Source organism: Schistocerca gregaria, chromosome X (genome assembly GCF_023897955.1).
Source record: "Schistocerca gregaria isolate iqSchGreg1 chromosome X, iqSchGreg1.2, whole genome shotgun sequence".
NCBI classification, from domain to species: Eukaryota; Metazoa; Arthropoda; class Insecta; order Orthoptera; family Acrididae; genus Schistocerca; species Schistocerca gregaria.
This window is the reverse complement of record NC_064931.1, coordinates 686,168,985-686,193,021: the sequence shown is the minus strand read 5'-3', so window position 1 is coordinate 686,193,021 and position 24,037 is coordinate 686,168,985. Positions and strand designations below refer to the sequence as shown.

Sequence of the window (24,037 nt, the reverse complement as noted above, 5' to 3'; positions counted from 1 at the left end):
GGATGAAGGGTATAGATACTAACGTCAGTGGCATTGTGAAGCAGCTTATCAGTAGCTACACAACCCAACGGAATCCCTGCAGGTTCTGTGATAAATTTGCAGCTAAATCAGCTTTTCTTTCAACCATAATGTATATGAGATCCCTCAAATAATAAACAGTGCCCAGAGGTTGGTAGAAAGCACACATGACACATATCTACCAGAAGGGCAACAATAGTCATTCACAAAACTACTGTACAGACTTTTAAACAACAGTCTGTTGTAGAAATATAGAACATACACAGAGGCAACAAAATAGTCATGAGATAGTGATATGTACACATACAGGTGGTGGTAGTATCATGTACATATTGTATAAAACAGCAGTTCATCGGCAGAGCTGTTATTTGTACTCATGTGATTCATGTGGAAAAGTTTCTGATGTGATTATGGCTTTGTGATGTGCATTAACAGACTTTGAACATGGAATCGTAGTTGGAGTGAGATGCATGGAACATTCCAATTTTGAAAATCGTTAGGGAATTCAATATGCTGAGAATACCAAAGATCAGGGTTTACCTCTCACCACATGCAACATAATAGCCTAAGACCTTCACTTAAAAACCAAGAGCAGCACCATTTTTGTACAGTTGTCAGTGCTAACAGACAAACAAAACTGTGTGAAATAACCACAGAAGTCAATGTGGGCTGTATGACAAACACATCCATTAAGAGGTGTGGCAAAATTTTGCGTTAATGGCTAGAAGAAGTTAACATTCATCGCCACTGTTTAGGTGAGAGTGTGGCAGAAAATACGATTGTACCTCATTGCCACTCTTGAAGCCCATTGTGAGTGATGCACACTACAATGAGTGATGTCTCCCAGGTTGCAGTTAAGAACCCTTTTATTCACAGCACAAGTTCACAAAAAGCCTGATTCTGACTAAAAGCTGACAGACTGTCCATGATCATGTAAGAGTAACAGAAATAAAGTCTGCTGCTTTAATAGCAATCCTATCAGTCCAGTGAGTCTTATTGTGCTTGCAATGTGGTGTAGTGTGACATCACATTGCATAAATAGCACAACACATAGGCAGTGTGGAGATGAGTATGGCATGATGTAGTGTAGCAGTGTAGATGCAAGCATCCAGGATGGTCGTGGTGAAGTTCCGACTGATGGGCTTAAGTGTGCAGCTGACTCCTGGCCTGGAACTGAGTGGGCAATGGGAAGCTGCCTGCTGGATGTTGCTCTCTGCCTTAAGTATCCAGCAGGTGGAAGGATATCTATGGGAGTTTGAAGACCACATGACCAGCAGATGGGAATTGGTTCCTCAATAGCAGTACCATCATCTTGCTGATGCGTGTGCTGCTTGGGATCATAGCTGCTGCCCCTGATAATTGCTGTAACAATCAGTGTGTCAACAGATTTTTAAAAAGCAATATCACATCCACAATATGTGATACCATTGTTATATTTGTAAACAGTCTCCAGCATAGAAATGCCTGTGGGCCAAGGGTAGGCAAACCTGCCGGCTGAAATGTGTGAGAGAATAATGTGGTCAGCATATGGCTGATATGCTCCATCAACCACCATGAATTCAGAAAATACTGTGCAACTGAAACCCAGTCCACATGGCATCCTGAAAACTTGCAAAAAACTTTTGACTCAGTGCCTCAATAATGTTTAGTAATGAAATTATGATCATACTGCACATTAAATGAAATTTGTGACTAGATTGAGGGCACCTTGGTATAGAATTATCTATAATGACTTACTGTGTGAAAAATTTTCTACAAATGTTCAGTCAGATCTTGGTAAGATTTAAAAGTGGTACAAAGATTGAAAACTTGTTTTGAATGTTGAGAAATGTAATCTTACACAATTCAGTGTGAAACATGTTGCTAAATTATGTAACACAATGCTGAGATTATTGATAACTTCATATTTAGCATCAACAACAAATAATTCATCACATTGTTAGTGAGTTACAACATACTCTGATGAGCCAAAACATTAGAACCACTGCCAGCCAAAAGACTGAATGTCACCTGGTGGTGTTGCAGGTATGTGACGCAATAGGGAAAGTATATAACCAGGGCAGAGATGAATGGGGAATTATTCTAGTGATGATGGTGGCAAAAGGACAGATTGTTTTTACTCAGCATTTGGGAAATAGCATCTCAGAAATAATGAATCTGTTCAGCTGTTCACTCACTAATGTTGTGAGAGTATATGGAAAGTTGTTGAAGGGCAGTGAAAATAGGAGTAGGTGACAAGGTGTTGGACATCCATGATTCATCGCAGAACATGGAAGTTGGAGGCTGCCCACACTGTACAGCAGAATAGTCAGCGAATTGTGGCAGATATAATGACAGAGTATGGTGCTGTTGTAAGCAGAAGTGTTTTGGAGTGCACTGCTCAGTGCACATTGTTGAGCATGGGGTTCTACAGCAGACAACAAAACTGGACCTCTGGTCAGTGGAAAAATGTTAGATCACTTGTATCCCTTCAGGCATAATGCCTTCCCTGATGGTGATGGAATCTTCCAGTAGAACAACTGTCCATATCACAATTACATTAAGCATGCTACTGTTGCTAGAGGAGAAAGACAGCGAACTAGCATTGTTGCCTTGGCCACCAAATTTGCCTGATTGAAGCACAATGCAACATATCTGGGTCACTATTGGTCACATGCACCACACCAATGAACCACTGGCCCATAATTTAGGGAAATCATATGACCTGTGTGTAGACATCTTGTGACACATTATTATATCCGGCCACTCACTGACTATTTGGCACCTGGCACAGCACCCACAACTAGCAGGTAGCAGGCTCCAGTGACACAGGTTCTTCTACTCTGGAGACAGTACACATGCCAAGCAATATATATAAACCACATGTTTTGGAAACATTGTAGCCAATAAACATAAGCATGTCTGTTGGTGAGCTCACCTCTAACAGATACCACCAGAGGCTCCAGCCTTGCGGCCAGCAGCATGCACATTGATAATAGTGACAGTGCAATTATGGCACTATGTTACATCTACAGGTATGCTCAACCAGCACTGTGTGGGTATCCTTCCACCTGCTGCCTATCTAAGTCACTGCTCAATTGCCAGTAGGCAGCTCACACTCATTATCTGTGCATTATAATGGCTGGACCCAGAGACCCATCCATCAGAACTCTCACCAAGCTCACTCCAGTCACAGCCAGTGACTCTGCCCAGCCAAGGGCAGCCTCTGGATCTACACCACACTGTGACACCTCTTCAGCAGTCACCACAGAAGATACTCTACAGCAGCCACACAGAGCTACCACCCATCACCCTCTGAACTTTCACCTCCTCTGACACTGGCCCTCCCATTCTGTGGACCTTAGACTGCAAACCTGTGCCTAGTAGTGACCATTATGACCAATGTCATGATGGATTTTATCTTCATCATATTCATATCAGATCAGGAGGATCTTTCTAGTTGTGTGTATCAGAATCTACATTATGTTGAACTTTGCTTTTAAGTATTGTGCCAATTAAGTATTACTTAACTGCTACCCTGGAATTGTCAATCATTTATGTGTGCCTACAACTACAGGACATGAAACAAACATCCAGAAAATTACAAAGGACGTGTCAAATTCCTGTCACTCAGTATTGCTGCTTTGTTGGGTTCTAAAGGTGGTGCAACATGCTATTAAGCACATGGTCATAAAGTTGATTTTCACCAGTGTGTTACCAACTTGGAATTTTTTGGACTGTATGTCGTGAATAAATTCTGTTTAGTAGAAAGCTTAAATTCTTAAATGTATTTGTTGCAGATTATCACACTAATTGCCACTCTCAACATTCTGCACCATACATAATGACATTTCACCATATCAACCACAACACATTAACACACTTCTTTTTTTCACTGAATGGAATGCAAAAACACAATTCATTGAGCTTTTATTTAACTAAAACATATTCCCTTTGGTACAAAAATTTCTCATATTTAGGAGAACACCATGATCACTACTAGTTTCATTAGAAGTTTTGTTATATGTCAGGATCAAAGTACAGATGTTCTGGCATATAATAATTCTATTTATTTATGAAATTATTTTCAGATCTTCCACTGCAGCCACAGTTAGTCTAACCAATAAATATATCAATTGGCATGTTATTTTAAAATAATAACAAAAAAATTCTCTTACCTTCCTAAAATTCACTGCTTTGTAAAATTAAATCATCAAATCCTGTAATATCTACTCTACTACCACGTGACCTGGGTACACACAAAAGTTGGGACTGAAAAGTTTGTGTAGCTGTATATCATTCTGTTTCCTTACACCCAAGTGGGTGCACCGATTTTTGTAACACAAGTTGCTGCATGGCATACTTTTTACACATGTAAAAAATAGCTGTCTTTAAGTTAGCAAGGTAAACATGTATGAACAAAATCACAGTTTCATTAAACAATTATAAAATAAACCTATAAAATATGAACTAAATCAGTGTTTAATTAAACAGTAATATAATAAACTTTCATTTTGATTTATTGATTGTTTTATTGGTCTTTTCCATCATTTTTGTACATATCTACAAATTGATATCAGACAAGTCAATTTTTGTGAGATGATGAGATGAGATAGAGTGAATTCATGTGTGATGACTATGAATTTCATATCTACTACAATATAAATAAGTTTACATGTACATAAAACTGTAAGCAAACGTACACACACAGATTACTGAATTTTTTTTAATTTACATTAAATCACCAAACTAATAACAATTATTCTTATTAATTAAAAAAGCAGAGTAATATTTACAGTTTTTGTGGCACCTTCATGACAACAGTTTACAGTTTCTGCATTTGTAAACATTACAGAAATTTAAAAGTTAGAAATATTTACAATTTATATGACTTGCACTAACACTGATCAGAATTTAGGAAGCAGCTAGCTTCACTAGCCTCTATATTGTTTGAGATTATATATTTTCATCAACACTGTAATATAGTTTATTTAAAATATACCTTTTTAGAGCCATTTTAAAATTCTTTAAATTTTTTTGTGGTTTAATGTGGTGTGGAAGTTTGTTGCAAAGTTTTTTTCGTGCTAGTAGGAAACCATCATGTCTAAGTTTTGTTTTTGCATATGCACTATGCAGTTCCATTTTCTGTCATGTATTGTACCTGTGAAGTGTTTCATTTTTTTGCACTAGTTGGTCTTCAATGTTCATTATTTTCTTAATGAAACATGTAACTTCCAAAATATATAAGCAATGCACTGGAAGAATTTGTAGGTCGTTAAACAATGGCCTGCATGAGTTTCTAGTAGTTACATTTCCTATGGTCCTTATAACTTTTTTTGGACAATAAAGCAACTTCTGCTGCTGGCTGAGTTGGCCCAAAAATTATACCATATGTCAACAGTGATTCCATCTGTGCATAATATCTATTTTTATCATTTGTTTTGTCATACAGCCAGCAAGAATTTTCATGCAATAGCAGGTGGTGCTTAATTTCTTATTGATGAAACTTACATGTTCATCTCACTTAAGGTTTTCTTGGATCCATGTTCCAGTCTGTTGCCTCATACAAGTGTTATCCCACATTAATGACACCCTCAGAGCATTAAACAGTAAAGTTGCATCAGATCCCTGCCAAACACTTATTCAAATACTAATTATCTTTTAGACAGCTGCCTCATTGAGGAATTGTGCTGCTAGATTGGAATTAGGATCATTTTCTTCCACAGATCTTAAATTTTTCTCTCACCTAGCAGACTGTTTATTTTATATTACTGCTGCCCACTTGGACATGCAACTTATCACTATGTTAGCTGAAGCATTTATGAATGGGTAGGTATGGGTTCATAATTGTAAAACAACAATGGAACAGTACAAGACAATGTTATTTGTGATTGGCATTCTATATACACAGATGCACTTGCCCAATGGAAAAATTAGTATGCAATGAATCAACATACCTAAAAAGATGACAGTTCTTTTTACATCATCACCAAATTGCAGTTAAAATTGTACTTTCAAACAAGTAATACAAGTTTATAAGAATACAATAGCTCATTCTTCAAAATGATTTGTATTCTGAACTAGTATTAATACAAATTTTTGTTATACAGCATCCTTAAACATCCTGTAAATGAACTGTCACATTCATATTTTGACTCTCAGAATGCCAGTCCACCAAATACATTGCCAGAAAAGAAGTAGTACCCTCTTTTACAGCTTTCCAATTCACTCGAGATTTATTGTTACAAAAGTGCATATAGAGCACATGAAAAGATTACTAAACAAACATTGTTTCTTGCCTTGTTTCACAAATTTTATTATGGTTATTGCACAACCTATGTTTCTAGTTTTAAGCCTATTTTCAAGTAAATTACTGATTCCAGAGTTGAAAAATCAACGATTAACATGATTATAAGGCAAAGGTAAACATCTGAACTTCTTAATGTATCTGTCCTTGGCTTAATGTAAATTTTTCAGTGAGAATTTTTTTTTATAAGTTACATATGAAATTACACAATTCAGCAATTACACTAATGTGACTAAACATACCTAGGAATGACATTACATGTCAGCCTAGAGCTTTTTATCTACTCATTGACTGAGGCCCAAAATTTTACTTCTATGTAAGAGTCATAATATTATCTAAAAGAGGTGAATAATTGAATGGGGTTTGCTCATTTAATAATGGATGTGGAAATATACACATCTGTTTTTTAGTTTTTAGAATTTCTGACCGACTGAGTTTTGCCCCCTATTCCTCCATGTGTAAGGCTTCTACATCTATTATGTATTTGTTGTTTATGTTAAGGCAATGTTCTGCAAAAGCTCAATCAGGTTTCTTCAGTCTTCAGCTTCTATGATGTTCTTTAAGCCTAATGCAGATTGACCTCTCAGTGTATCCAACGTAGCAAGATTGACACTCCCAGCATATGATCTTATAAACCCCACTTTCTTGTGATGGCTGGTTGTCTATCTTTTACATTGAACAAGCAACTACCTATTGTTTGAAGGACATATAAAATCACAGAGAAACCCTTTGCCTTCAAAATGTTTCTTATACTGTTTGACGTTTTCCATACAAAAGATAATCTGCACCATTTCTTTCCCAGTTTGGCTGTGTTGTTAACTGGGGACAGCAGAGACCTGGCTTGCTTCTTCATCTTTTCACATAGAATTTGTCAATGATGTTGGGGTCAGACTCATTATTTGTGATTATTGTTTTTATTGTATTACATTCCTGGTCAAAGTCTTGGGACATGGGGATAAAAAGGAGGTGGTGCCTCATGTGGTGGAATGCTCCATGTTTATAGGCTGTAGGATGTTGGGAGGAAGCTGGGATGAATGTGTCAGTGATGGAGCCTTTTTGATAAACTTTAAATTTATGGTTGCTGTCTTCTGTCTTTCCTGGATGTTAGCCTAAAGACAGAAGATAGCAACTGTAAATTTAAAATTTATCAAAAATTCTTCTTCACTGACATTTATCTTGGCTTCCTCCCAACATCCTACAGCCTATAAACATGAAAATTCCACCACATGAGCCACCACCTCCTTTCTATCCCCATTTCCCAAGAAGACTTTGACCAGGAACATAATACAATGAAAACAATAGCCACAAATAATGAATCTGGTCCCAGTATAATTGACAAAATTCTAAGTGAAAAGATGAAGAAACAAGCCAGGTCCCAGTTAACAACACAGCCAAACTGGAAAAGAAATAGTGCAGATTATCTTTTACAAGGAAAATGTCAAACAGGATAAGTAACATTTTGAAGGCAAATGATTTCTCTGTGCTTTTCTATGTCCCCTAGACCCATAGTAGATTCAATTAAAATGAAATTAAAAGATTATTAGCATGTGGTGTAGCCTCCATGGGTGCCAATGAGGTGTTGACTCAGGGATCCAGCCACTCATACAGATGGCAAATACTGTCTTGCGATTCATTATGTCATGCTTGCTTGACCTGTTGAAGCAGTTCTATAAGAGATGTTTGTTGACGAGTTGCATGAGTCACGTCTCGTCCCATCATAACCCACAAGTGTGCAATTGCAGACAAGTCTCGAGATCGTGCTGGGCAGGGAAGTTGCTGCATGTGTTGCAGAGCATGTTGAGTCTCATGGCAGTGTGTGGATGAGCATTATCCTGTTGGAACAACACATCACCTTCCTGCTCTAAGAACTGCAAAAGAATGGGTCAAACAGCATTCTGCATATACTAAGTGCAAGTTAGTGCCCCCTCCAGAAATGCCAAAAGCGAACAAGAGGGTAGCTTATTGCACCCCAGAGCATAAGGCCTGGGGTGGGCTTATGTGTCTTGGATGAATGCACTCTATGAGACAGGACTCACCATGTCTACATCGCATGTGCAAATGACCTTCACTTGCATGCATGCAGAATCTGTTTTCATCACTGAAGACCACAGCACTCACTTCTGTCTCCCAAGTGATCCTCTGATGCCACCAGTTGAGCCATACATATAGATGTTCTACTGAGAGTGGAAGATGGAATAGAGATATGTACTCATAGTCCCACTTCTAATAAACAGTTTGTAACAGGTCATGTTGACACGTCTGGGCTTACAAGCCCTCTTGTCTGTGGTGTGGCAGCTGTACAATCTGCCACTGCTACTCTTACAGTATGATGATCATGGGGGGCATCTGTGCTGTATGTATGTCCAGAGCCTCTTCTATGGGTGAAAGACTGGTCACATGACCACTGATACACAATTGACACAACATGTCCAACTTTTGTAGCAATTCTGCAAAAGGACCATCCTGCCACTCAGATGGCCACAATATGGTCGCTTTCAAACTCACTCAGTTGGCTGTAGTGAGCAGGAGTGCATCTCCGTGGCATGGTTGCCTGCTTGCTTCACACATTTGCACCACACTGATCCTTCTGGCTGTGGACATTCTCTATTAAAGGGTTGACACGGATGGCACTCTGGTAGCTATGCCACAATGCTACCTGTTGGCAGATGACACTGAAATCATTATCAGTGCATCTACTATCCCCCAGGTGTCATATTCCATCTTCAGATCAAAATCAGTGTTGTTTTTGTGAGTGAGCTATTTCCTTTCTGGTATTATATGTGTGATTGTCACTAGACAACAATGTAGTATTAATTAGTGTTCTGTTACATTGATACATCCATTGATCTTCCCAAGTCTGCTCCTCAAAGTGGATTGTAAGTTACGGATATCCCAATACATGTTTACTAAGCAGAGGCTTAGCATAAAGAAGGCATGTCAGATGCACACCATAACTTAATTAGTATAAGACTACAACTAATAAGAGCCTGCAACTTTCTTTATTTTGTACTGTTTGTTCAGTAAAGACAAAAAGTGAACTCCATCTTGCTAAAACTGTTCACCTTTCATGAATTATCTCACCTATCATATTTATTTTGTACATTTAAAAACCACATTTGTACTGAATTGTTGTTGATGTCAATTTTCTTATGTGTACATGTCACATGAAAATAATGTCGAAGACCAAAATTTTCTGGTTGTGTCATATCAAAAAATATAATTTTTGGCAACAAGTTTACAGTTCTGGTAAGTTATAGTTTCTACTTTTAACAAACATTATAATATTGCAACTTCTTGTACTTTTTAGGTGTAGTTAGTGATGATATCAGACGGTAAGATATGTTATTTTAAGAAATATTGTTTTATAATTTGCAGTAACAGATACTGGAAATTGCTGTTGTAGGGATTTGATGGACCAAGGGGTGAGGCAGGTCCACCTGGTTTCCCAGGGGAGAAGGGCAAGATAGGCATGCCAGGATTTGCAGGTTATCCTGGACCTCCAGGAGAGAAGGGTGACAAAGGCGCTGAAGGAAAAACAGGCCAACCTGGTGACAAAGGTGACAGGGTAAGGACAAACTGAGCCACACCTAATCATGTGTACATACACAGAAGTGCATGTGCACACACAGGCACATTCTTTCTCTCACAATCACAAACAAACACACATACACACACATTAATTTGTTTACTTAACTTGTTTCATGTGAGGAGAGGGTATTTTAACTACACTCCTGGATATTGAAATAAGAACACCGTGAATTCATTGTCCCAGGAAGGGGAAACTTTATTGATACATTCCTGGGGTCAGATACATCACATGATCACACTGACAGAACCACAGACACATAGACACAGGCAACAGAGCATGTACAATGTCGGCACTAGTACAGTGTATATCCACCTTTCGCAGCAATGCAGGCTGCTATTCTCCCATGGAGACGATCGTAGAGATGCTGGATGTAGTCCTGTGGAACGGCTTGCCATGCCATTTCCACCTGGCGCCTCAGTTGGACCAGCGTTCATGCTGGACGTGCAGTCCGCGTGAGACGACGCTTCATCCAGTCCCAAACATGCTCAATGGGGGACAGATCCGGAGATCTTGCTGGCCAGGGTAGTTGACTTACACCTTCTAGAGCACGTTGGGTGGCACGGGATACATGCGGATGTGCATTGTCCTGTTGGAACAGCAAGTTCCTTGCCGGTCTAGGAATGGTAGAACGATGGGTTCGATGACGGTTTGGATGTACCGTGCACTATTCAGTGTCCCCTCGACGATCACCAGAGGTGTACGGCCAGTGTAGGAGATCGCTCCCCACACCATGATGCAAGGTGTTGGCCCTGTGTGCCTCGGTCGTATGCAGTCCTGATTGTGGCGCTCACCTGCACGGCGCCAAACACGCATACGACCATCATTGGCACCAAGGCAGAAGCGACTCTCATCGCTGAAGACGACACATCTCCATTCGTCCCTCCATTCACGCCTGTCGCGACACCACTGGAGGCGGGCTGCACGATGTTGGGGCGTGAGCGGAAGACGGCCTAACGGTGTGCAGGACCGTAGCCCAGCTTCATGGAGACGGTTGCGAATGGTCCTCGCCGATACCCCAGGAGCAACAGTGTCCCTAATTTGCTGGGAAGTGGCGGTGCGGTCCCCTACGGCACTGCGTAGGATCCTACGGTCTTGGCGTGCATCCGTGCGTCGCTGCGGTCCGGCCCCAGGTCGACGGGTACGTACACCTTCTGCCGACCACTGGCGACAACATCGATGTACTGTGGAGACCTCACGCCCCACGTGTTGAGCAATTCGGTGGTACGTCCACCCGGCCTCCCGCATGCCCACTATACGCCCTCGCTCAAAGTCCGTCAACTGCACATACGGTTCATGTACACGCTGTCGCGGCATGCTACCAGTGTTAAAGACTGCAATGGAGCTCCGTATGCTACGGCAAACTGGCTGACACTGACGGCGGCGGTGCACAAATGCTGCGCAGCTAGCGCCATTCGACGGCCAACACCGCGGTTCCTGGTGTGTCCGCTGGGCCGTGCGTGTGATCATTGCTTTGACAGCCCTCTCGCAGTGTCCGGAGCAAGTATAGTGGGTCTGACACACCGGTGTCAATGTTTTCTTTTTTCCATTTCCAGGAGTGTATATGCAGTAGTGAATATAAGAGATATGAATGATTTTGTCATGTTATTACAAACGAAAACAAAAAGTGTCTCCAGTTTTACAGGTGCACACAAATAGGTTAAATTCAAGAATCCCCATTTACTTAACTGAGTTTTATTTTAATGATAATGTCATAGACTTCAGATTTGTGACAAATGATGGTCTTTTGTATCAAAAAGTATGTTATAAAATTACTGTAACAACAGGGACATTGCTTATCTCTGTCATTAATTAGGATTAACTGAAGAAATGTAAAGTTTGTGTTACTGTTCTGAAAACAGTCTCCCAATGACAGTATTATAATATTAGCAATAACTAATCTTTGCATTTACAGGGAAATCCTGGCCAGCCTGGGGAGAGAGGAGAAACTGGTCCTAGAGTAAGTAGTTATTTTTTTTGTATGAGAGGACTGCACGAAGCAGTCCATCCTTCAGTTCACCTACTCAACAACTTTCCTAAAGCAGTAACTGATTTGAAACACATCTCAGACTGGAATTGAAGCTGGATGCTTTTTTTAACAACTTCTTGATAGCATCTCCTATATTACAGATTGGTTCTGAAATGTAATCATAAGGCTTGTAAGTGAACTGATCGATTATGTCATGGATAGATTGAATGAATCATGTAAGAGTTTTCTCATCCTTCATCTTCAAACCATTTGTGGCCTTTGATTTTATATTTTCTTCCTGAAGAATTATGCCAATAAAGTCACTTCTGAAATAAACTGTGTCTTATGAGATCTGTTTGCAGCCCGTTGTAATGTAATCAATTGAGTCTGAATATCTTAAATGTAATATCCTTTTTGATGCCTCACACTTCATTCTATGGTCATTTTAAGAGAAAAATAACTTTTGCAATGTTTATTTAAATTTTACCCTTTTCTTTTGCTATTGTGGCATATGCATATTCTAACATGTTAAAATTATTACAGGGTTTCCGTGGATCAAGAGGAAGAAGAGGTGTAGAAGGTATTCCAGGACCAAAGGTAAGAAAAAAAAGCTTTAAACTGAGTTTTATAAGGAGAAATTACATTACAAGAAGTAAATGTCAGATAGTTCGTATTAACAATGTTAATAGCCCCTTTACACAGAATAATTGCTGTCTGTGAAAATGGCATATCATCCTACTCATTGATGAAATTACTAAATCATCATTTCATTGTATTTTATCTGTGCTCTAACATCATGTAGTATATTATGGTGATGGTTCTAACGAAGTTGGTGTACTTTATTGTTGGCTTGATGATACCCGTGCACCGAACTCCCAAGGCCTGTTTACCAAATAAATTCACAACATTCAGTCCAGAGTTTCATGCAAAGTTTATAGCTTTGGAGCAGCTTTCCAGCATCCAGTCTATGAAGAGAATCAAGTTCAGAACACAGACAGCAAGGGGGGCATCATTTTGCAGTGTATCACGGTACATTGGGATTGGAGAAAATGTGTTCATGAATGCAACCGCTAAAGATGTATGCATAGAACACTACATGACACAATGTTTCATCTCCTTACATTTTATAACATTGCTGTTGAGTCTTTCGAGCATTCATCTGGAGGGGGGGGGGGGGGGGGGATGACTGGGAGTAATGGCCTATTAGCTACTTGGAATTCTTTCTGTAGGTTATTTGGGTATGACAGTGTGATATTATTGCATCTTCAAACAGGACACTGCTGACTTACAATGCATGGATTTCTTCTCAAGTACCCTAGCAGTGTGCAGTGGTTGTAGTGTTCATATTTTTGTATGCCACATGGTAATGGAATATCTTTTATGATGTCACAAGAGGGATGGAGCAACTTCTTGTCTGATTTCCCCTGCTTTACCTGCCAATGAACTGAATTCACTGTTTTTTGAAAACATTCTGTGTTGTGTTTGACCTCTTACCAAAATTTCTAGGTAAGAAATCTAAGTGTTTTCTCTGGGTGGCTGGTTCATCCATTTATCTTGTAAGTGATCAGTTGGCTACAGTTATAGCTACTGTCCTGTAAGTGTGTTTTAAATTACAGAAGATTTTAATTACTTTAACTCTCATGCATTTAAGACTTAATGTGATAGACACTGGGAATGAAAAAATGAGATTAAGTGTGATTTCATTTGTTGATTTATCTATATTAGATATATTAACCAAATACACTTCAAGTTTTATATTTGTAAATCCAATAAAAACTGTGATGTTAAATGACTTTACTGTGTCACTACTATCATATCACTTACGAAATAATGTAATAACAATGTGACAATGCACTAGAACATTTTCTATCCACGTTAATTGATTTTTCACCTAAAGCTCTGTCTACCATCCCAGAAGGATGTGTATTATCTTTTTTGTGTAATAGTTTCTTAGTCTTGCAACAGCCTAGTAATCAGAGAATTTTGATTAATTTTCCATATTTTACTCCAACCATTAGTTAGTTTCTTATCCTAGTATCCCACAGTAATTCTCATCCATCGATGGAAACATATATAAATGGGAAAAGAACGGATATTCTATCAAAGAAAAGCTATCTGATTTATCAACTACAGCTGTTACAAAATCTATAAATGTGCATATAAATGTGGACCAACTGGCAATAACTGCTTGTTTACTTCTTATACTTTCAGGGTGACACTGGCCAACCTGGTCCCCCTGGGTCTCCTGGAGAACCTGGACCACAAGGACCAGATGGAATGAGAGGATTTATTGGACCACAGGGTCCTCCAGGACCAAATGGCAAGGACGGTATCCAAGGACCTCCTGGGGAAAGGGGCCCTCCAGTAAGTTATCAACTTCTATACTCTTTCCACACTATTATTTAAACAAGAGATTGAGACTATAATTAATTGCCATCAAAAGACGTGCATACATTTTTATCACTATCTGATAATCAGTGGGAAGAAACAGTCTAGCTTGCAATAACAGCAGAAGATTTATTCACACATTTCACCTTTTTGAGGCATCATCAGAATCTGTTTAGGAACTGTGGGTAACACATTAGTGATAAGCAGCAAAACCTTTTTGTTGCACCTTCAACAAAGGCATGCAGCTATGCTAAGATAGGGCCACACTTCTAATCTGGAATACAAATTGCAGTGACAGTGAATATGTGACCACATACGTGCTCACTATGTTAATCTGCCAGTCTAATGTAGCTTGTGCATATGTGGTCATGTATCCATGGCCACTTCTAATTGTATTCCAATACTTACATGTCAAGATTAGAAGCATGGCCCTAGTTTAGCATAGCTGCATATCTTCGTTGAAGGCACATACCAAATGTTTTGACTACTTTTTTAATGAAGTTCCTAAACAAATTCTGAAGATCTCTCAAAAAGACAAAAGGCATCAATAATACTTCTGGTGTCACCGCAACATAGATTCTTTTCCCCCTACTGAATATATATCACATTTGGCCATAGAGTGGGAGGATTGAGATAACTATTGATGAAACACTGAACAAGTATGGAGAGTAAAATGTTGTTCTAAACCATAGTAGTCAAAAATTCCTCACTGTCTTGGCAGTGGTGCATAGGAAATACACAAATGACTGTAAAAACAAAGGGTTTCTTTTTATGAAAGCTATGGACCAAGTGGTAGGTCAAATATGAGGAAAATGATAATTTTCTCCATACCCAGTCACAAAAGTAAGAGAGGTTTGAAAGAAAATCAAATAATGGAGACAATAGAGGAAATTCATATTTTTCAAAGTCCCATAGTTGAGAGAGACACAACAGGAGAATAAATATAAAAACAAGATTTGTAACTGATGAAATCCAGATTCTGTGAATATCAACCTCGTCTGTCACACTTTATTGATTTTGTTTGTTTCATACTCATTATTGTGTCTCTCTTTAGTGAGGCCTAAATTCACATACGCTTTCAGATTTGTAATTTTCAAGCCACTGCGGGTTGCATAGCCAAGATTGCTTTTCATTGCATGAGGATTAATTAAAAACTTAAGGGAGTTTCCATTTATAACTTGACAGAATTAATAGTGGAAAAGAAAAAAAAATTGTAAGTTGTTTGTAATTAATACCTATTGGCAATGAGATCATAAAAATGGAGCTGCCTCTGGGGTGAAATGAAAAATCAATTCACCATATAAAACCCTTGCAGGACAATGCAGCTGTTAAATTAGTCAAGGAGGCTTTTTTCATCTTTATAAAATACCATTTCAGCTGCCTCTTAAGCCATGTCATCTCTGTCACCTGCATCATCTGTGTTGAATTCCATGTAGTAGCATTTTCAGTGTATTCATTGTGAATTACAGGTTTGAGATCATTCTGTATTAGTGCACAGTAGTTTGAATTGTCCATTGTTTTCTCATTTCATTAAAAATGGACGAAAGTTAGCCTATTCATGTCACAGTGTGACATCAATATGAGTTTCCTGTTGGGGCAGTAACAGTTCAGTTTTTCTTTGCTGGGTATGACATATTTCCACTTCCTACTTCATCATGTACTTTCTGGTTGGTAGACATAAACCATTTCCTACTCATACCAGTGGAATACTGGGCACTAATATGTATACATTGTTGCTTGTTGATTTTAGTAATGTTCTTGACTGATAGCAGTACAGACTTGTCTGCATTCAAGAACATCATGAATTCTGAAAAATGCAGATCCATGATTTGTGAGGGCGCTATTCCCCATAATGTTATCTAATATTATGTCTTAAATACTGCTACTTTTTTTGTTCATATATGCAATGTTGACAAGTTACCAGAATTCTCTTTTTATGTCATAGATTTTGTCCATGCTTGAAATGATTTAGTCCCCTTCTTAACCTTCTTTTAGTTCACAGTGTTGCATCCACATTTCACCATACTTCAGAGCTGAGTATCTATCAGTTTCACTTTCTCTGCCTACAGAAATTGCACCACAGTACTTCATTCTTTGCTCATTACAACAATACTGTAATGAAACAGATGCATTCCTGCCATTCTGCCCAGCACACTACTAAATGCGAAACATTTCACTGTTTGTATTAGAGTTGTTCGTAACTTATGTATGTACCCTTTAGGAAACTTCAGCTAATAACAGTTCATTTTGTATCACAACATGTATAATTCCCACACATTTGTATGACACAGCCATTCCAGCTGTGACTTACTAATCCTATAATCACTGGAATCAGTATTGGATCTGCTGTTGTTGCTATTTTCTATAAATGATCTTCCATGATTTATCCAAGAAGCAGAAATAGTTCTCTTTGTTGGGGTTGTAGTTATTATAAAGAAGCGTAATGGAGTAATTTCAGCTCCTGAAGATGCAAATATTATTTTCCCGACAATAAGTAACTGGCTCTCTGCAAAGGGACTGTCACTGAATTCTAATAAAACATAATACTGTAATCCAGTACCATAAAAGACCTAACTACACCTTAACGAATAATGAGGGTAAATCAATAAATAAATTAGAATATTAATTCTTAGGTGGTCTCATTGACAAGAACCTGAAATGTAAGTCAGATGCTACAGATTTGCTTAAACAGTAAGTTCTACAAATTTTTCATTAGAAATCATGTCCGAACCCGGTAGCTGAGTGTCAGCATGACAGAATGTCAATCCCAAGGGCCTGGGTTCAATTCCTGGCTGGGTCGAAGATTTTCTCCACTCAGGGACAAAGTCTTGCGTTTTCCTTGTCATCATCATTTCATCCCCGTCAATGTGCAAGTTGCCAAAGTGGCATCCAGTCGAAAGACTTGCACCCAGCGAACAGTCTACCCGACGGGAGGCCCTAGTCAAACGACATTTACATTTCATTTTTCTTTTTTTATTACAAATCATGTCAGCTTGACAACTACTTCTACTCCATAGAACAAAAAAAATTCTGAATATGTAGTAGCATTGTGTGTGTGTGTGTGTGTGTGTGTGTGTGTGTGTGTGTGTGTGTGTGTGTGTGTGTGTGTGTGTATACGTGCACACGTGTGCGAACATAGCCAAGTATAAATCACTGTATACATGTAAGGAAAAATGTTGCCACAATTTTTGCTGAGAAAGTATTCTTTAATTGTTAAACTGGCTTATTCCACATCATAGTGAGAGGTTGCAATTATGATCCATGTAACATGTGACTAAGTAAAAGCTGCTGAATTTTTAGCTTTCATGACTTGCACAACACCATATTTTCTATAACTGGAGTCATTTGCTACAAACAATTTCAAGAAAAATTCCTTTTACCTTCTTATTGCATATTTGAGCATTTTTCTTATAATTTCTTAGAGGACTCCATAATTTCATAGAGGAGTGCATAATTTCCATAAGATTCAAGGGCAATTTAAAAATATGTTGTTAACATTCAATAGTGTTGTGCCTATCATAGAGTTAACCTCTGCATCCTTAGATTACTGTTCATTCTTAGTTGGTTCTCAGATCGTTCAGTCACTTTTGCATACTTCATATGTAGAAGTGATTTGTACACATGAAAAATCTCAAATCGCACCATGGTTTGGAGTTAACATTAAACTCTAGGTTCATTAGCAGCTGACTGGGTTAATCAGTTAAAAAGCTGGAAGATGGCAATGGTATAATGGTATACCTCCATTACCAGAACCATGTTTAGTTCAAACCAACTTTAAGGCTGAGATAAGCTTTCCCATTTGTGAAATTTACCTACCAACGTTTCCTTTTTCTCCATTGCCCCTATTTAATGGATCCCTTCCTCAATTTTAAAATCTGACATATTTCCTTTTAGTCTACTGTCATCCTCTAATTCAACAAACTTATCAAATTCAAAATGTGACCAGCTGCATATTATACCTACCTAAACTGCTAATGTAAACTTCGTAATTGACTCCCTACCTAAGGTCTACCTTGACAAGAAATAAATTTCTCAATACAATTTACTGTACAATTTTACCTGTTATAGGAAGTGTTTCACAAGCCATCCTCACATTTGGAGGTAATACTGCATTCATTTTAGTAGTGAATTATGAAACCATTCAAACACCCCCAGATCATCTCATAAATCATGACAAGACTGAACAATTTACTGCTCCAGTTCTTCAACTGTATTAATGGAAGTGCTGTACACTTCACTTTTGAGATGACCTCAGATAGAAAGATCGAGAAGATTAAGGTCAGGTGACCTTAGTGGCCAAGGTACAAGTTGTACTTAACTATCCATCTTAGCCCACATTGGCACATTAGATGTCATTTTATCTCAGCTGAAAAATGTCCACTGTCCCATCATGCATATACACTTTCCCCAATGTTGTGCAAGGTGAGGCAGGCCATAGGTGAAACTGAAGCCTAATGTAATTTAAACAAAAAGTTTCATATTTTGCTGTTTATTGTGATCCATCAGTATATAAAATAACAAGATATTTATTATAATGTTTATAGATAAATGAATCTATGTGGCTCACAGCTTGGTGCAAATATTATCATCTGACACCATTTCAGTGACAGGCACATCAGTTTCAATTGATGCTGTTGTCACCAGCAATTGAATCCAGGTCCACTGCATGCATGTGTGAATGCTATCTTTCAGCTGTGAAAAGGGGATGTAATATTTATGATGTGAGTAAAATTGTTCTGACTGAATATTATTAAATTCAGAGTATTATGACTTATATAGTTCAGTTGCTCTTCACAGCAACATGTGAACTGCTTTGCCATTTCTCAGTGATCAGAAATAAACTGTTTACAAACACAGAGTCATGCACCTTAACCAGCTGTGACACCTTCCTCCTATGCTTTGCCACTGCATAGCAGACAATGACATCCAAACAGTGTCATAGAAAATTTCCTTCCAGTGTGCAGTGTTCAGTTGGTCTCCTAGAGTGGTCTTGTTCCATGCTAACACATTATTCTGTGTCTGCTAGTTCATTCTTTTGTGAACTTACTCTCATTTTTGCTGTCTTGATGATCAAACTGGTGGAAATGTGTATCTGCAAGATACCAAACAAGCTATCTGATGCATGTTATGAAAAATTAAAAAGAGTGAAATGAAGGAAATAAAATTAAAATCAAGCTAGCGCTACAATTTATTTTTATTCTTTATTTATTTATTTTTTGATGCTGCTGGATTCTATAAAAAGCAAAAAATCTTATAAAGAAGTTGTTTATCCAAATAGAAGTATTGTGAGCATAGGTTAACACCCTCCCTAAAGCTACAACTGTCTCTTTGAGAGGTGAACCATCACTGGCACATGTGAGAGCTTATTTTATATACTTGTTGCCAAATTTAATTTCTAGAGAATTACTAATTTTATGTTAAAAATTGAGTTTATTAGTGTACCCTTTATTATTATTTATAATTAAAGAAGTAAAAGTAATATGATCTTTGGAAAAAATGATGAATACAGTAGTCTTGACCAACTGACTCATTACTATCCAGCCCTCCATACTACAGTATACAGCCTTGATAAAAATGCAGATTTGTGAATACATTTCAAATGGGCATATGCCTCAGTCCACCAATGTACCATGGGCAAATCTCTAATGCACCATGAAAAGTGAGGATTTCTGTCTGTACCATATGCATCATTTTGGATTTTGTGTAATTTAATAAAAATAAAAATGGTCTTACCAAGATCCCAAGGAAAGCTATTTAAGAGCTGTGGGAGTGAAGGGAGGGATGCTTGGGGGAAACATTTTGTTAAACATTTTGATGACTGAACACTTTTAAAGTTCTTAAAAGTTACTTTGTGTCTCATTTCATTTTATTCATAATTTCTGTATATGTCAACTCTGTTCTGACTGTCTATTCTGAGCAGATAATAGCTAGGCTCCTATCTATCACATTGTACTGAGATGTACTGTACATCACCACTGATATATTACCATTTGTACAGTAAGTCCAAGTTATGAGTGCAGGTGACAGGACAGGTAGTGAATTTGAGGGTAATAAGATGAAGGCATAGTTGAGACCAAAGCAGTTTTTGGAAAAAAGGATACAGAGGCCCTACATAAGGAGAGGCATGAGGGAAAACTTCAGTCTCTCCAAGATCAATCTGTTCCATGCCAAGGCCAGTAACAAAGAGGGTTAGCAGCCTCACAGGCCAGCTGTGGGATCTGATTTGAAGAAGCTCATTGGTGTTGTAAAAACAGCAAAGACGCTTCAGTGTCAGCACTGGCAGTATGGCATATAGATCCTCATCTTCCTGCCACAGCCTTGATGGGACAAACAAAAATATCAAGATTGTTACAACACTTAATAGTAATTATACACTGTACATGAGTACCTCATACTGTAGAGGTCCTATTTCACCATTCTAACAACAAATAGTGTTCTTAGGTAGTTTCAGAAACAATCTTTGCTATGACCAGTTGTACATGAGGTATGCAATGTAGCTTCAAGTGTAGCTGTAATGGCAGAAGTCAGGGTGTAATTGTTCTAGGAATATCCACAAGTAATCAGTAATGATGAGGTGCAATGATTTCTAGACCATGAAATGCTGAAGTACAATCATCAAACAATACCTGCATAAAACATAGACTGATAGGTGTATCGACATTTTGAAGCATGTTTTGTTAATTAAGCGTCCAGTATTGCCAAAGCAAATTTGCTTTCATGGAGACATAGGTTATCATCCAATTTAGGACAAAGAGCTAAACTGTGTCAAAAGTCTCTGAATGTCCACTCAGAATACTGTGATACAATTTCCCAGTTTACAAATGTTCTTGTAATGTGTTGACATGATTATCTTCTATTTACTTTGAAGGTCTCTTAGGCAGCACTGGAGAGTTGTGAGTGGTAAGAGTAAGAGATCCAGTCCATCTCTTTTTATATGCACAGTGGCTGACTGAAGACATACATTCTATTCAGAATGTATTTTTAATCAAACCTGTTGCTGTATACAATATGTATGCTTCATATTGTGTGTCTACTGATTCAGGATTTGGAACAAGATTTCCTTCCTCTTGGTTCCTCTATATTTCCCATACTTTCCTATTCTACAGTGAATTATTTTTTATTTTAAATTTTTTTATTCAATTGTGATTCTAAATTTGTGTGTCTGTTGCCTTCCCACCAACTGTTTCCACCTTAGCAATTTGTAAGTTTCTGAGAAACAGCACTGGCAACAACTCAGTTGCTGGTACCACCAACAGTATGCATTCTATTTTTGTAACTTCATTTAATAGACACTGAATGTACAATGAATATCTTCCATTATTCACATAACACTCATTTCTGTGTAACAAAATAAACCATTTATACAGACTACATTGCATGGATAGGCTATTAAAAGTACTATATAAGATCCTAGTATTCAGAAAATCTTCTTACTTTCTACATCTACATCTACATCTACATTTATACTCTGCAAGCCACCCAACAGTGTGTGGCGGAGGGCACTTTACATGCCACTGTCATTACCTCCCTTTCCTGTTCCAGTCACTTATGGTTTGCAGAAAGAACGACTGCCAGAAAGCCTCCATGTGTGCTCGAATCTCTCTAATTTTACATTTTTGATCTCCTCGGGAGGTATAAGTAGGGGGAAGCAATATATTTGATACCTCATCCAGAAACGCACCCTCTCAAAACCTGGACAGCAAGCTACACCACGATGCAGAGCGCCTCTCTTGCAGAGTCTGCCACTTGAGTTTGCTAAACATCTCCGTAATGCTATCACATTTACCAAATGACCCTGTGACAAAACACGCCACTCTTCTTTGGATCTTCTCTATCTCCTCTGTCAACCCAACCTGGTACGGATCCCACACTGATGAGCAATACTCAAGTATAGGTCAAACGAGTGTTTTGTAAGCAACCTCCTTTGTTGATAGACTACATGTTCTAAGGAGTCTCCCAATGAATCTGAACCTGGCACCCGCCCTACCACCAATTAATTTTATATGATCATTCCACTTCAAATCGTTCTGCACGCATACTCCCAGATATTTTACAGAAGTAAGTGCTACCAGTGTTTGTTCCACTATCATATAATCACACAATAAAGGATCCTTTTTCTATGTATTCACAATACATTGCATTTGTCTATGTTAAGGGTCAGTTGCCACTCCCTGCACCAAGTGCCTATCCGTTGCAGATCTTCCTGCATTTCGCTGCAGTTTTCTAATACTGGAACTTCCGACACTATCCACTTGGTCATATATATAAATATATTGTAAAGAAGGTATCTCAAGCACTATTTTATGTAATTACTGTCTGTGGAAATGCTTTTGACTGTAGAATGTAATGTGAATATGCACTACAATAAGAGTTCATTATTACAGGGTGAGCCTGGACCACCTGGGCCAGCAGGAGCACCTGGGGTAGTTGGACCGCCAGGCCCTATGGGAGAGCCTGGACCTATGGGGGAGCCTGGAAACCCCGGGCACCCAGGACTGCCTGGTGAGCCAGGACATCCTGGAGAAGCAGGAAAGGAAGGGCCATCTGGTCCTCCTGGCCCACAGGGAAAGCCTGGTCCTCCAGGTGGCCCAGGACTACCAGGTTTCCCTGGGGAAAGAGGACTTCCTGGGTTACCAGTAAGTACGAAACAATCATTTACTATATTTTTTCTTACTGAGATGAAATACATTGGAGATTCCTGTACTTATTTGTAAGAATGGAAAGTATCAACAGTGTGACTAACTGTTCAGTAACCTGTTGGTCAACATCTGCACTTACTATAATTATCATCATAAGAGCAAATGTATCACTCAGAGAGAAAGGTATGGGAAAAACTGCTGACAAATAAGTCACCACTGTTTTTAAGCAAGCTTGACATTATACACTACTGGCCATTAAACCTACTACACCAAGAAGAATTGCAGATGATAAAAGGGTATTCATTGGACAAATATATTATATTAGAATTGACATGTGATTACATTTTCACGCAATTTGGGTGCATAGATCCTGAGAAATCAGTACCCAGAACAACCAACTGTGGCCATAATAACGGCCTTGATGCGCCTGTACATTGAGTCAAACAGAACTTGGATGGCGTATACAGGTACAGCGGCCCATGCAGCGTCAACACGATACCACAGTTCATCAAGAGTAGTGACTGGCGTATTGTGACAAGCCAGTTGCTCGGCCACCATTGACCAGACATTTTCAATTGGTGAGAGATCTGGAGAATGGGCTGGCCAGAGAACATGTTCTTTATCCAGAAAGGCCTGTACGGGACCTGCAAGATGCGGTCATGCATTATACTGCTTAAATGTAGGGTTTCACAGGGATCGAATGAAGGGTAGAGCTACGGGTTGTAAACTGTTCAAAGTACTGTCAATGCAAACAAGAGGTGACCGAGACATGCAACCAATGGTTTTCCATACCATCACGCGGGCTGATACACCACTATGGCGAAGACGAATACACGCTTCCAATGTGCGTTCACCGCGGATTTGACAATCATGATGCTGCAAATGGAACCTAGATTTATCCGAAAAATAGACGATTTGCCATTCGTGCACCCAGGTTCGTCGTTGAGTACATCATCACAGGCGATCCTGTCTGTGATGCAGCGTCAAGGGTAACCACAGCCATGGTCTCCGAGCTGACAGTCCATGCTGCTGCAAACATCATCGACCTGTTCATGCAGATGGTTGTTGTCTTGCAAATGTCCCCACCTGTTGACTCAGGGATTAAGACATGGCTGCACGATCCATTACAGCCATGCGAATAAGATGCCTGT

The 24,037-nt window shown here is 38.8% G+C and overlaps 1 protein-coding gene across 1 annotated transcript in view; it reads left to right on the top strand.

Annotated features, from left to right (window-relative positions):
- The window catches only part of LOC126299514 (collagen alpha-1(XI) chain-like), a 497,414-nt gene that overhangs the window by 364,893 nt on the left and 108,484 nt on the right, over window positions 1-24,037 (top strand). The window contains exons 13-17 of the mRNA XM_049991477.1: window positions 9,708-9,869; window positions 11,806-11,850; window positions 12,403-12,456; window positions 14,071-14,223; window positions 22,632-22,883. Coding sequence (XP_049847434.1) covers window positions 9,708-9,869; window positions 11,806-11,850; window positions 12,403-12,456; window positions 14,071-14,223; window positions 22,632-22,883 — 666 coding nt within the window. The remainder of the gene's footprint in view (window positions 1-9,707; window positions 9,870-11,805; window positions 11,851-12,402; window positions 12,457-14,070; window positions 14,224-22,631; window positions 22,884-24,037) is intronic.